General features: G+C 41.2%; 1 protein-coding gene across 2 annotated transcripts in view; it reads right to left on the bottom strand.

Moving 5' to 3' along the window:
* Nucleotides 1-14410, bottom strand: part of COPA (COPI coat complex subunit alpha) — a 63833-nt gene that overhangs the window by 930 nt on the left and 48493 nt on the right. For both annotated transcript variants that reach the window (XM_023554162.2, XM_003415185.4), the window contains exons 20-32: nt 10407-10596; nt 10191-10286; nt 8919-9007; nt 8588-8711; nt 6281-6370; nt 6001-6104; nt 3171-3248; nt 2940-3008; nt 2278-2414; nt 1818-2004; nt 1621-1731; nt 1165-1326; nt 3-197 (exon numbers count right to left, since the gene is read on the bottom strand). In XM_023554162.2, the coding sequence (XP_023409930.1) occupies nt 3-197; nt 1165-1326; nt 1621-1731; nt 1818-2004; nt 2278-2414; nt 2940-3008; nt 3171-3248; nt 6001-6104; nt 6281-6370; nt 8588-8711; nt 8919-9007; nt 10191-10286; nt 10407-10596 (1632 nt within the window). The remainder of the gene's footprint in view (nt 1-2; nt 198-1164; nt 1327-1620; nt 1732-1817; nt 2005-2277; nt 2415-2939; nt 3009-3170; nt 3249-6000; nt 6105-6280; nt 6371-8587; nt 8712-8918; nt 9008-10190; nt 10287-10406; nt 10597-14410) is intronic.

Genomic DNA, 14410 nt, shown 5'->3' on the forward strand with positions numbered 1-14410 from the left:
ACTGTAGTCACCCTGCAGATTTGACCCTGGAACTCAGGGGAATAGCAGGCCCCACTGAGTGGACACTTCTCTACTGGCTTTCCACGGTAGATGGGCCGATAAGATGCAGCACAAATGTCAAAGGGGTTATGCATGTCATAATTGAGCTGGTAGGCATCCGTGGGGTTCTTCTCACATGCAGACAGGATTTTTCGGGTCTAGGACAGGGGAAGAGTATTTTATTAAAGAGGGCTGAAAGCTGTACACAACAACTCAAATGATCTCATCACTGTGGTTTAGCAATCGTACTATATGGGTACAGGCCCCACCCCCGGGAGGGATAGATCTAAAGGGATAACAATCGCTATTTCTGCTATATCCAGCTTTTCCCTTCTCAGTACCAAAGTGGCTCATGGACCTAGACCCACACTCTACTGAGTCTGGGTATTATCAGGGTCAGGTCCTAGAAAGGGTCAAAACTGGCTTCCATGCCCACTGCCATTTGGAGGGCGTAAGAAATGGGATATTGTTATGGATTGCACTGTGTGTCCCCCCAAAATATGTGCTGTAAATCCTAAATCCCTATACCAGTGGATGTAATCCCATTTGGGAATAGGGCTTTCTATGTTATGTTATTGGATCATGTCACTGTAGGGTATATCACAAGCCCATCACCTTTGAGATATAAAAAGAGAAGGAACTGAGGAACAGAAGCTAAAAAGAGACAAGGACCTTTCCCCAAAGCCAACACAGAGAGAAAGCCTTTCCCTAGAGCTGACATCATGAATTCAGACCTCTACCCTCCTAAACTGTGAGAAAATACATTTCTGTTTGTTAAAGACACCCACTTGTGGTATTTCTGTGAGAGCAGCACTAGGGAACTAAGACATGTATGTGGAGATCAGTGGCGAATGGGACATCTGAAGCTGGAGGACAGATTGGGGTTTTTTCAGATGCAGTGGAGCTACTCTATGTTTCGGGTGACTCTCACACTGGTGCCACGTCTGAGTAAGTTATTAATTCAGTTTCTAGGAATAAAAGGAGGCATCAGGTCAATAACTAGATGATGGTGTTCTGGTGGCTTTTTCGTTGACTGTTGTGCCTTGTTTCAGAGGCAAGGACCTTGGTTTCTGCTCCCTCCATGTAAGAACAGATCTGGTTCCCCTAGGGTCACTGAAGGAATACCTGTTGAGCCACCTCGGGCTTGGGCCCAAGCTCCAGCAGGCGCCGAGCAAAGGTGGCAGCTGTCTTGAAGTTCTTCAGTTTGAAAAAGAGGTTGAGGGCTGTGCGCAGCACCAGGATCATGTGCACAGGCTGCAGGTTTGAGTGAGTGAAATAGGCTGCCATCTGGTGGACAGAAAGAGGAACACATGCCAGGTTGATAAAACAGCTGGGACAGATCTCTTACAAGATGCTACACATGCATTTAAAAAACAAAAACCAGGACTGGCTATAAAACGGTTCTCCCAGATAAAGAGCACTGATAGGATGATGAAGCAGGGTAAAAAAAAATGCAGCCCCGCTCAAGGAAACAGGCCCACACTCTCTTCTCCAGACTGAGTTTGGAATTATGAAATTCAGACCTAACAGAGGGTGAAGGGGAAGATGTCTCGGTAGTGCTCAGAGGCCCACAGCTGTTACCTCACAAATGCGCTTCTGCTGTTCTAGAGTTTCCTTGGGCAGCTTTTTCCTTTCTATTTCCATGGACAAACCCACAATGTACTCACGACAAATGGTGATGAGCTGCTGGGCCTGGAGAGAGGGGTATAAGAAGGTCATGGTACAGAGGCAAGAATGTGGGGGTACCCAAACCTGGGACAAGTGCTAGCCCCTCCTACCTCTGCAATCTCCTGTTTGTTATCCACAACAAGGAGTGGCACACTTAGTAGAATGGAGCGGAACTTTTCCACAGCCTCCTCGAACTTGCCAACTGTGGTGAGCTGGTAGCACAGCTGCAGCCGTTGGATGAGGTCATTAAGCTTCAGGCCCACAGCCGGAACACCATTTTTCAACCCTGCGTCTTTCCTGGCAAGGGAAAAGCAGGAAGAAGACAGAGGAGAGTAAGCAGCCAACTAGGATTCAACTTCGTTTTCAGGCAAATGTGATCCCAACCCTCTACTGTGGAAGTAGCTGGGAAATGGGATGGAAGCAGGTATAAGCCAAACCTTATAGATGGTGAGCCAAAGATCTTTTCCTACTAGGAAACCCCAGCTCTGGGAGAATTTTAAATTTTGAGGCTACCTTCTGAAATATCTACATGACTTGGAAGAGACAGAAGCAAGGAGCAAGGGGCCTTACCAATTGCGATTAGGGTAGCCATACATGGAGGGCAGGCAGGGCAGAGCCTGATACGTGGTACGGCCCCGGGCATATGTCTGCAGAAATAATTGCTTGTAGGGGGCAAACTGGGTTACTCCAACCTGGTCATGAAGGAGCTGGAACAAGAGGAAAGCAACAAAGATTCTGGTCCCACCGCTTAAAAACTGATTATGGGCAAGATATTTAAATTCTCTGTGCTTGTTTCCTAACCAGTAAAATATACTTAATTATAGGATTTGCCTTGCTTAATAATACTTATAAAGCATTTCGGAAAGTGCTTGGCACACAGTAAACATTGTTGCAATTATTATTACTGCTATTACAGCACAGGGCTCTTAGTGTTCAAAACACACGTCTGTTCTGGAAGGGGTGCTGATCTCACCGACGTCAAGCCAGGAAGCTGGCTGTGTGGAAGACGGCTGGAAGGACCTGCCTGCAGAGATCACTAGGCCAAGTGGAACGCAAGTAAGAGGAAGGCCTGTGAGGCAAGTATATTTAGGCCAAGACCAAGGGCTTCCATGCTAAATACACACCTCCTGTGTATGTGTATCTGGTTAAGACGAGTTAACCACCTCCCTGGAACCCTCGGCTGAGCTAGGCATACTCAAGAGGAAGAGTCAAGTTCACTTTAAGAAACTCACCCGCATGGCTGTTTCAAAAGAGCCTGCCAGGATGTGATCAACTGGAAGCTGAGAGTTATTGCACCAGATCTAACAAGAAGCAGAAAAGCCAGCCCACGTGAAATTTTGTTCTCTCTCTTCCCAAACTATCCTACTGTACGCTCACAGTAGAAAGCTGACACTGTTGACACACAAATCAAGTATTAGCCAGCTCAAAAACGCTCATCCCCAGGGCTGTGTCTTCCTGCTTACCTGAGTTGGGCTGGTTCCCTTGGTGGGAGGCACAAAGAAGCCATCCTCAGCTCCACCACCTGCCCCAGTGGGTACGTCCTAGGGGGAAAAACCGAAAAATTGAGTCATTTTTTAAAGCTGTTCAAGCACTCAGTTCTGATGAATCCCAAACACAACCCATTGCCTTATTCGCGGCCTCCATCGTGGAGGCGGGTGGTAGTTATGGGAGAAGACCCTGAAAACAGGAACAGCCTCACCAGTAACAAAATGAGGTACAAAAGCTCCAATTCAACAAAAAAAAACCTGCTGCCTTTTCCTAAGCTGTCTCTGGTACAACCCTGATTATGTCATTTTTCTTTTTCTTTTTTGTAGCACCATTTACTGAGTACTTACGGTATGCCGCAGTGCTAAGCTGTTTATATACATTTTCTTCTCTGACTCCCTACAAATCTGGAAGGTAGGAACTATGAACACATTTTATGAAATACAACTCTAAGTTGCACAACTTGCCAAGTCACACAGCTAATGACCAGTAGAGTCAGAATTCAAACTCAGGGCTTCCTAACTCCTGAGACCACTGTTAGGTCAGTGCTTATCTAAAATAGTACTTGTCCTCTAGAATCTCATCTTTTAGCCAAGAGCATCCTTTTGAAAATTCATTAGTGTGTTTCAGAAGACGCAGTTTATCTGTTTGCTAGGCTAATAAAATGCAGCCTCATTAAATCTGGTAAAGTGAAAGGAAACAGGAAGGGGCAGTAGCAGAGAAGATGTCTGCTATGGCAGCGATGAGAAATGGATAATAATGTAGTTTCACAGCTTGGGTTACCAGACCAGGTAGGTGGAGAAGTGGCTCCAGATTCATTAAAATCACTGTGCCGGGCTTGTGACCGTCCACACACAGTTCTGAGGTGGCATGTTGCCCTTTAACAGGGTTATCTTCCCCACAACAGGTGCCCTTGATGTTAATTTCAACCACCTTTACCAGTATAAACACGTAGATGCACCTCTTCCAGGTTAACTCTCTTATATCAAATGATGCTGTATATTAAATTATCATCCCATTCCATCTACAACATCGCTGGGCAACAGAACTTCTTTTTCCAACTTTTTATAGGTGTCCAATTTATTGACAGCAATTATAATAATGCAGCCCTACCCTTAATCATGTGATATTTCCATCACTTTTAACACCCCCTTCCCCCCTGCCTCCTACCCCTGGTAACCACTAATAGACTTTGTCCTCTATACATTTGCCTTTTTGTCTTTTTATAGAAGTGAGTCATACAATTTTGTCCTTTTGTGATTACTTATTTCACTCAGCATGTCTTGAAGCTCCATTCATACTGTAGCATGTATCAGGATTTCATTTCTCCTACTGACTAAGTAGTATTCCTTTGTATGTATGTACCACATTTTGTTTATCCATTCATCTGCTGATGGGCCTTTAGGTTACTTCCACCTTTTGGCTGTTGTGAATAGTGCTGCAATGAACACTGGTGTACAAGTCTCTGAGCCTCTGCTTTGAAGTCTTTTGAGTATATGCCTAGCGGTAGAATTGCTGGGTCATCTGGTCTGGAGACCTGGTGGTGCAGTGGTCAAGAGTTCAGCTGCTAATCAAAAGGCCGGCAGTTGGAATCCACCAGCCACTCTGTGGAAATCCTGTGGGGCAGTTCTGCTGTGTCCCATAGGCCGCTACAATCAGAACTGACTCAAAGACAATGGGTATGGAAGTTCTATTTTTAGTTATTTGAGGAACTGCCACATTGTTTTCCATAATGGCTATCCCATTTTGCATTGTCACCAGCAATGGATGAGGGTTCTAATTTCTCCACATGCTTACAAGGACTTTTTTTTTTTTTTTTAATCTTAGCCACCCTAGTAGGAGTGGAATGGTTATCTCATTGTGGTTTTGATTTGCATTTCTCTGATGACTAATGACACTGAGCATCTTTTCATGTGTTTGGTGGCCATCTGAACATCCTCTTTGGTGAAACGTCTATTCACATTCTTTGCCCATTTTATGATTAGGTTATTTGTCTTTTTAACTTGTCAAAATTATATATATAGTTATTAGATTCTTGTCAGATATATGTTTTCTGAAGATATTCTCCCACTCGGTAGCTTGTCTTTGCCTTTTTGGTAAAGTCTTTTGGTGAACAAAAGTTTTTAATTTTTATGAAGTTCCATTTATTTATTTTGTCTTTTGCTCTTTGTGGTTTTGTGACTATATTAGATAATCCACTATGAAAAGTTAGGCCTGGCAGCATTGTCCCTGCTTTTTCTTCTAAGAATTTTATGGTTTTAGTTTGCACATTTAGGTCCTTAATCCGTTCTGAATTTGTTTTTGTGCAGGGTGTGAGGCATGGGTCCTACTTCATTTTTCTGCATGTGGAAATCCAATTTTCCCAGCATTTATTGTCGAGACTCTTTCCCCATCTAACAGACTTAGCACCCTTGTCAAAAGTCAGCTGACTGTAAATTTGTGGGTTTATTTCTGGATTCTCAATTCTCTTCCATTGGTCTATGTGTCTATTGTCATACCAGGCTATTTTGACTACTGTAGCTATGTAGTCTTATTTTTTCAATGGGAGATAAGCATCATAATAGAGGTAGGTCCTAGATCCCTTCCTCTCTGGGTAACTCAGGATACGTGGAGGTGAAAAGGCCACTAACCCTAACTTGTTTTTCCTTCTTTACAACAGGAGATAAGCACGAGATTAGAAAGAGGGTCTAGGTCCCCTCCCTATTAGGGGCCTCAAGATATTGGTAGGAGGTGGGGGGTGTAGGTAAGGCTACCTACTTCTAAAGGGAGAAGAAAGGGAGAGCTCACAAGGCTAAGAATTCCACATACCAGCTCAGGGGGAAGGTCCAGATCCTCTTCTACATCCCAACCACCTCCTTCTTCCTGTCCTTTGCCATCATCCCCCAAACCTTCTGTGGCCTCCACAAACCCATCTGTAAGGAAAATTCAGATTCAAAACAGCTTTGGACAGTGACACAATCTTAGCCAAAAGAAAGCAAACTCTTGGGATTCTTGTTGACTCCCAGGATCTGGAAGAGCTGCCCTACAACCCAGTCCCCATCCACGGAGTCCATCTCGCAAGAACAGCCCTAGAGAGCCGCACGCTTACCTTCATCCAGCTGCAGCTCTGCATCCTCTCCCCAGCCCTCAGTACCAACAGTGTCAATGTCAATGTCAGCAGCCAGGGCTCCCCCCTTCCCTACAGAGGGAGGAAACGGAGAGGAACTGGTTATCCCAGGCAAGTCTGAGATATAGCCTTCTCAGCAGGCAAGTCGTATCCTTTCAAAGGTGCCAAGGTAATGCCCACTGTTTTTATTATTTATTTTTGTGCTGTGCATGTGTAAGTGGGCCTGACGCTTGGAACTCTGGGAAGCTTTTATTATGCTAACTTGAAGTAGTTTCACAAATAGAAGTGAAATGGAAGCAAATGTCTTTCCTACTACTCAAAATCAGCTCTTAAACCATCTTTGATGCCCCAGCTTTTAGCTACTACCTCTTGGAATTTTTTTCTGATGTCTTTCCTAAGCTATCATCGCTACAGTGGTCCACTGTCTTCTACTTAGTTCTCAAGATCATCTTACCACCACACACTGACGGAGTGTATTACAAGTTATATAAGTTGTCATTAACATATTATTTCATTTCCACAACCACCACCTACAGAAGCTGACTGAGCAGGTAGTATTACCATGAAATTAAGGAAGTTGTCCAAGGAAATTCAGCTGGTAAAGCAATAAATCTGCAACTCAGATTTGGATCATCTAAGATTAACTCTAATAGTTTTGTCAGCATCATACTGCGTCTATGAAAAACATTAATTAGCATCCTTTTTAAAAATGCTTTGCAACTTTAACACATTATCCAGTTTTCGCTAAAAGTCCTTCTAATCCTTTCTTGATTATAATTCATGGTTTAATGCTTTGGAGTCATGCAAAACTGGGTTTGATCTAGCTCTACCATTCACTAGCTGGGGGGACTTGGGACAAATTACTTGCCTTACTTGCGGGGATTAAATGGGATAATGCTTACAATAAGTGAAATAAAATAAAATAGTAGCAAAGGCTTGGAATCTACAAGTATACAGTATATCTACTCCTTCCCCACCTTCATTAAATCTGACTTCTTTCTAGGTTTCATTTCTAATCTTTTTATCCTTTCACAGTTCTCTGAGACTAATTTCAGGTTTTTGAGAAGGGAAGGAAGATAAAAGCTCCCTGCCACCTTTTATCTTTCTGTACATGTACCATACTGGAAAAGACTCTAGTTGGGTCAGAAGGGAAACCCACCCTCAAATCAAGATGTTGGGTTACAGTTGGTAGATTTTTTTTTTTTTTTTTTTGGTCTAAGGAGGTTAGGAAGAAACTTCTAAAAGATCTCTTATTGAGAGAGCCCTCAATACTTTATCACTTATCATTCAACCGTTTACTTGTTAGCTCTACTTCATCTAGTCCCAAAGAAAGATGAAAGGTGGCTTATCAGAAGAGGTCGGCAGTTCAAATCCGCCAGGCACTCCTTGGAAACTCTACGGGGCAGGTCTACTCTGTCCTGTAGGGTCGCTATGAGTTGGAATTGACTCGATGGCAATGGGTTTGGTTTTGGTTTATCATAAATAAGGCTCAGATACAATAAAACTGAAATGACTAAACCACTGATAAAAAGACAAGTTAGGTATTTAAAAAAGGGTGGTGTTGGAGGAGGAAATGTAAATAATAATTATACTAGAAGGGCAGCTATATTTAAGGTGCTTGGCCAAAAAAAACATCAGAAAAAGACTGTCTCCCCACCCCCACCAACACCCCCCACCCCTGCTTTTCTTGACTTCTATGGATTCAGGTTTCTGTGTGTGTGGTGGGGTGGAGTACACAGGGCATGAGGACACAGGTAGGTGGGAGGGGACGGAGGGAAGAGCAAGACTGGGACTAAAATCCCCGAGGGTCTGTGTAGGCCCTTACTTAGGAGAAATAACTAGTAGACATATCCAAGAAAACAGGACGAGAGGAAAACAGGAGGTGGTGGACGGTGGTAGCACGCATCATTTGTGGCAGCTGAATTTGCACCGTAAGACTGAATGCCATGAGTGATAAAACACTGAATGCAGAGTATGACTACATCTATGGTAAAACCTAAGGAAGTGCACCAAAATGTTAACAGTGGTGGTTAGAGGCATGGACTAAGAGGCTGTCCCCTCTATTTCCCCCTGCTCCAAATTTTCTTTAACGATTTCAAAATGCTATTATTTAGTTTTTAAAGGACTGTGCCATGACTCGTTGACATGTCAGTGCTCCATGAGGCTTCACACAGAGAAAAAGACAGATGAAGTGAAAAGCTAATGGTACCCAATGGGACAGTTCATCCAAAAACAAATCACAAAAACAACAACAACAACAACAAAGCTATGAGAGAAATGGGTACTCACCTTTGCTGGCAATGGAGCCTTCAAAGAATCCTTTGGACACAGTCAACAGCGGCCAATTGGTATCCAATGGCATGATAGGTGCAGGTGGCTGGAGCAGCTTAGCATTAGGGTCGATGTCTGGGATCTGAAAGGTAGAAGAAGAAATGAGGGTAAAAGTAAACAGCTCCTAGGATTCATGTAGAGGAAGATTATGGACCTTCTTTTGATCTCTTTTGTTTCTCTGCCTTTCCCAGTAACCAGGTGGGAGGGTGAAACTGTCCCAAGATCTGAGTCACTCCCACAATCAGAGACACTCCCACAATCAGAGACACTCATGTAAGCAAAGACTCACTGTCTCCTTCTCTGGATCAAATGTCTCCTTCAGGCTCTCAGCTTCTTCATCTAAGCCATGGGTAGCCGCTGTGAGATACGCTAGTGACTCTGCAGAGAAAACAGACTTTGTGGCATAGGCAGATACATTTCCAAGAGAATGCTGCTGTGATAGGCAGCCTCTGAGTGATCCCTGCCTCCTGGCATTCATGTCCTTGCATTATCTCCTCTCCATGAGTACAGGCTGGACTTACAGACTAGCTTGTAATGAATAGAATATGGTAGAAGTGGTAGGATGTGACTCCCAAGATTAACTTACAAAGACTATGGCTTCCATCTTCAGTACATTCTCTTGCTCATTTACTCTAAGGGAAAACAGCTGCCATGTTGTAAACTGTCCTATGGAGAGGTCCACATGGCAAGAAGCTAATGTCTCCCAGCCAAAGCCAGTGAGGACCTGAGGCCTGCCAACAGCCATGTGAAGGGGCTTAGAAGTGGATCTTCACTCAGGTGAGCTTTGAGATGACTGTGGCCCCAACCAACACTTTGACTACAGTCTTATGAGAGACAATGAGGCAGAGGCACCCAGCTAAGCCATTCCCAAAACTGTGAGATAATATACGTTTGTTGTTCTAAAGTCACTAAGTTTTGGGGTAATTTGTTCACAGTAACAGAAAACTATTACAGGTGCTTATCCTTAAGTTCTATCATCAGTGTTGATGAGAACCTTGGAATCATCCTTGACTTCTCTTTCACATTACACATCCAGTCCTTCAATAAATTATGTTGACTCTACCTTCAAAATATATCCATTGCTCAGCTCCACATGCTAGCACCTCAGGCCAAACCACATCTTTCACCTTTCTTGTTCCCTGATATATCTCATATGCTAGTATAATGCATGATATTTAGTGGATTCTCAAAAAATATCCCTAGAATACATAAATGAATAAATGAGTAAATGAGTGAAACCTCCAGATTTGAAGTAAAGGAATAAAATTAGAATGGCACCTAACCAACTACATTTACTAGATCATCTGCTCCAGGACCTTATAAAATTTCCTATCTACCATAACCATTAACTATTTTCCTAAAGAGTCTTGGCAAGACTGAATATTCCGGCAGCACCACCATTTGGCTTTAAAGAAAGTCTTCTGAGCACGGCAGGAACGTGCTCTCTTGAAAACAATGCACAAGGAAAATCCTTTACCACTACACATGAAAAACTCAACATGAAGAGAAAAACACTACCTAAGGCCCCAAAGAGGCTGGTCAATCCTGATTAGATACTCACTCTGCCCACAATTCTTCAGGATCCGCACTCGCTCTGACACATCGCCCAGGTACAGGGCGTTCTGATAATGACCGCTCATGTCCTTTCGAATCTCAGCTGTACGAAGTCAATAAGAGACAACCAGTTATGTCTTCTCTCTTAAGCTCTTTCTTCTATTCACCTCCCTCCTTCCCCTAAGGATCTCTCTTTTCCCATCCTTTGTTTCAGAGGCCTCACCAATCTTCATCATTTTGCGAAGTTTCTCTAGGTTGCCGGTAATAAGGTACAGGAAGGAAAGTTTGTCAAAATTTTTCGTGCGCTGGTAGCACATTTCAACAATCTGGTGGTTCCCCTGTAGTAGGGCCACTTCTCCCAGCTTTTCCCAGCAGTTTTTATCATCCAGTGCTTTGGCAGCTTCCAGAGCAATCTAAAAAATACCCAGGATCAGAGTTAACAGGTTGGAAGATACTATGACTCAAAACCAGGAGTTCTGAAGTCACAGCAATTGCCTCTAAATAAAACTCCCAAGGAATTCCCTAAACTTTCAATCACTCTTTGCTTTTAGTCTAATTCAGTCTATTAAAAATCCTCTCAATAAAAAGTCACTTTACAAATCAATAGAAGGACACAGATGCAGAACTGAATCAATGGGAGACAGAATCAGCAAAATAGAGCACAAAACCCTTGACACCAATTTATTTACAGAAAAATCAGGAAAAAGAATGAAGAAAGCCTAAGAATTATGTGGGACATTATCAAGAGAAAAATTTTACCTGTGATCAGAACTCCAGGAGGATTTAAAAAACAAAAAAAAAAAAACCCCACATACAGAAAGATTTGTTAAAGATTTGCTAGTAGAAAACTACCCTAATATCATGAAAGATAAGAATATATACATCCAAGAAGCTCGATGAACCCCATACAGGATAGATTCCAAAAGAAAGTCACCAAAACATATCATAATCAAATTTGGCAAAACCAAAGACAATGAAAGAATCCTTGGAGCAGCTCAGGAAAAACAAAAGGTCACGTACAAAGGGGAACCAATTAAGACTAAACTATGCTTACTGGCAGAAACCATGCAGGCAAGAAGGCAATGGGATAACATATATAAAATCTTAACAGAAAAAAATTGCCAACCAAAAATTATATACCCAGTGCCGCCGAGTCGATTAAATACGATGGCGACATTAAGACATTTCCAAATAAACAAAAATTAAGGGAATTTGCAAAAACCAGACCAAACTTACAAGAAATATTAAAGGAAGTCCTCCAGACAGAAAACCAAAAACATCACACAACAACCTGAGACTAAGACACAGGGCAGCATCAGCCAGATATCAACTCAGAAAAATAATTCTTAAAAATAAAAAAAAAAGCTAAGAGACTGAAAACAGGGAACTGGAGAAGTCAATCTGTAAATGACGACACCAAAACAAAAAGGAGTTATAAGTAGTGTAGTTATAGAACTTTCATATGGAAAGGAAGTCAAGGAGATATCAAGAAATAAAAGACTGCTTTAAACTTAGGAAGGTAAAGGTAAATTTCAAGGTAAACACAAAGAAAGTTAACACATCTACTCATCAAAATTAAAAAAAGACAAAACAAAAAAACAGAGACTCAGTAAACACAAAATCAAGAACAATAAAAGAAAAGAAAATTCACAAAGAACTCAACACAGAAATTAAGTGGAACGAAGAAACTGTCAACACTACACACACACACACAAATTCATACCTATCGATAATCACACTGAATGTAAATGCTTTAAATGCACCAGTAGAGAGACAGAGTGGCAGAATGGATTAAAACAACACGACCCATCAATATGCTGTCTACAAGAGATATACCTTAGACACAAATACAAGAAACTGAAAGAACTGAAACCCAAAGAACTGAAAGAAAATACATGAAGCAAACAATAACCAAAAGAAGCAGGAGTGGCAATATTAATCTCTGATAAAATAGGCTTTAAGCAAAATTCACCACAAAACGTAAGGGAGAATTAAAGGGTCAATCCACCAAGAGGACATGAACACAATAAATATATGCACCCAATGACAGGGTTCCAAAATACATTAAAAAAAAAACCTAACAGCACTCTAATAGGAATAGACAGTTCCACAATAATAGTAGGGGACTTCAAATCACCACTTCCACTGAAAGACAGAACAACTAGACAGAAAGTCAAAGATACAGAAGATCTAGAGGCCACAATCAGCCAACTTGACCTAACAGACATACATAACACTGCACCAACGACAGCAAAGTATACATTCTTTTCCAACACACATGGATCATTCCCCAGAATAGACCACAATTTAGGCCACAGAGCAAGCCTCCATAAAATCCAGACCATCAAAATAACACAAAGACTTTTCTCTGGTCATAACGATATAAAGGCAGAAATCAGTAACAGGATCATTGAGGGAAAAAAAAAAAATCAAGTACATGGAAACGGAATAACATCTTGCTTAAAAACCACTGGGTAACAGAAGAAATCAAAGATGAAATAAAAAATTCCTAGAATTAAACAGGATTGAAAATACAACATACAAAAACCTTTGACACACAGCAAAAGCTCAGAGGTCAATTTATAGCAATAAACGCACACACCAAAAAAGGGCCAAAATCAAAACATTAAACCTACAACTTGAACAAACAGAAACAGAGCAACAAAAGAAGCCCACAGTCACCAGAAGGATGGAAATAATAAAGATTAGAGCATAAATAAATGAAACAACGAACAGGAAACCAATAGTAAGAATCAATAAGACCAGATATTAGTTCTTTGAAAAGATCGATAAAATCAACAAAGTACTCACCAAATTGACAAAAGAAAAGCAGAAGAAGCAAATAATTCAAATAATGAATGAGCTGGGTGACATTACAATGGAACCAATTGAAATAAAAAGGACCATAACAGAATACTATGAAAAACTGTACTCCAACAAACTTGAAAACCTAGAGGAAATGGGCAAATTTCTAGAAACACACTACCTACTCTGAACTAACACAAACTGAGGTAGAAATATTGAACAGACCCATAACAACAACAACAAAAAAATCCTGGCCCAAACGGCTTCACAGAGAATTCTGCCAAACACTCAGAAACGATCTCACACCAAGAGTGCTCAAACTATTTCGGAGCATAGAGAAGGAAGGAATACTCTGAATTCATTCTGTGAAGCCAGTATAACCCTGATACCAAAGCCAGGCAAAGACACCACCACAACAACAACAAAAAAAGAAAACTACAGATCAATGTACCTCATGAATATAGAAGCAGAACTTCTCAAAAAGATTCTAACCAACAGAATTCAACAGCATCTAAAAAAAAATAATGCATCATGACCAGGTATGCAAGGATGGTTTGACATTCAAAAATCAATGAACGTTATTCACCACATAAATAAAACAAAAGAAAAGAATCACATGATCCTCTCAATCGACACAAAAAAGGCACTGAGTAAGTATCACACCCATTTCTGATAAAAACTCTCAGCAAAATAGGAATACAAGGGAAATTCCACAACATAATAAACACCGTTTCTACAAAACCAACAGCTTACATTCTCAACAGAGACAAGCTAAAAGCATTCACTTGACAATGGGAACCAGGCAATGATGCCCTTTGTCAATACTTATTCAACACTGTGCTGAAAGTCCTAGCTAGATCAATAAGGCAAGAAAAGGAAATAAAGCGCATTCAAATTGGTAAGGAAGAAGTACAACTATTCCTATTCGCAGATTATGTGATCCTATACACAGAAAATCCCAAAGATTCCACCAGAAAGCTACTGGAACTAATAGAGGAATTCAGCAAGGTAGGACGATATATGGTCAACATACAAAAATCAGTTGGATTCCTGTACATCAACAATGAGAACTTTAAAAGGGAAATCAGAAAAACAATACCATTTATAATAGCTCCCCAAAAGATAAAACACTTAGGAATAAATCTAACCAGAGATGTAAAAGACATTTACAAACTACAAAACACTATTGCAAGAGACCTAACATATATGAGAAAATATACCATGCTCAAGGACAAGAAGACTTAACATTGTAAAAACGTCAATGCTACCCAAAGCAATCTATAGATATAATGCAATCCTGATCCAAATTCCAACAGCATCCTTTAATGAGATAGAAAAACTAATCACCAATTTCATATGGACAGCAAAGAGGCCCCAGATAAGTAAACCATTATTAAAGAATTACAACAAAGTAGGAGGCCT

This window comes from Loxodonta africana, chromosome 3 (genome assembly GCF_030014295.1).
Source record: "Loxodonta africana isolate mLoxAfr1 chromosome 3, mLoxAfr1.hap2, whole genome shotgun sequence".
Classification (NCBI taxonomy): Eukaryota; Metazoa; Chordata; class Mammalia; order Proboscidea; family Elephantidae; genus Loxodonta; species Loxodonta africana.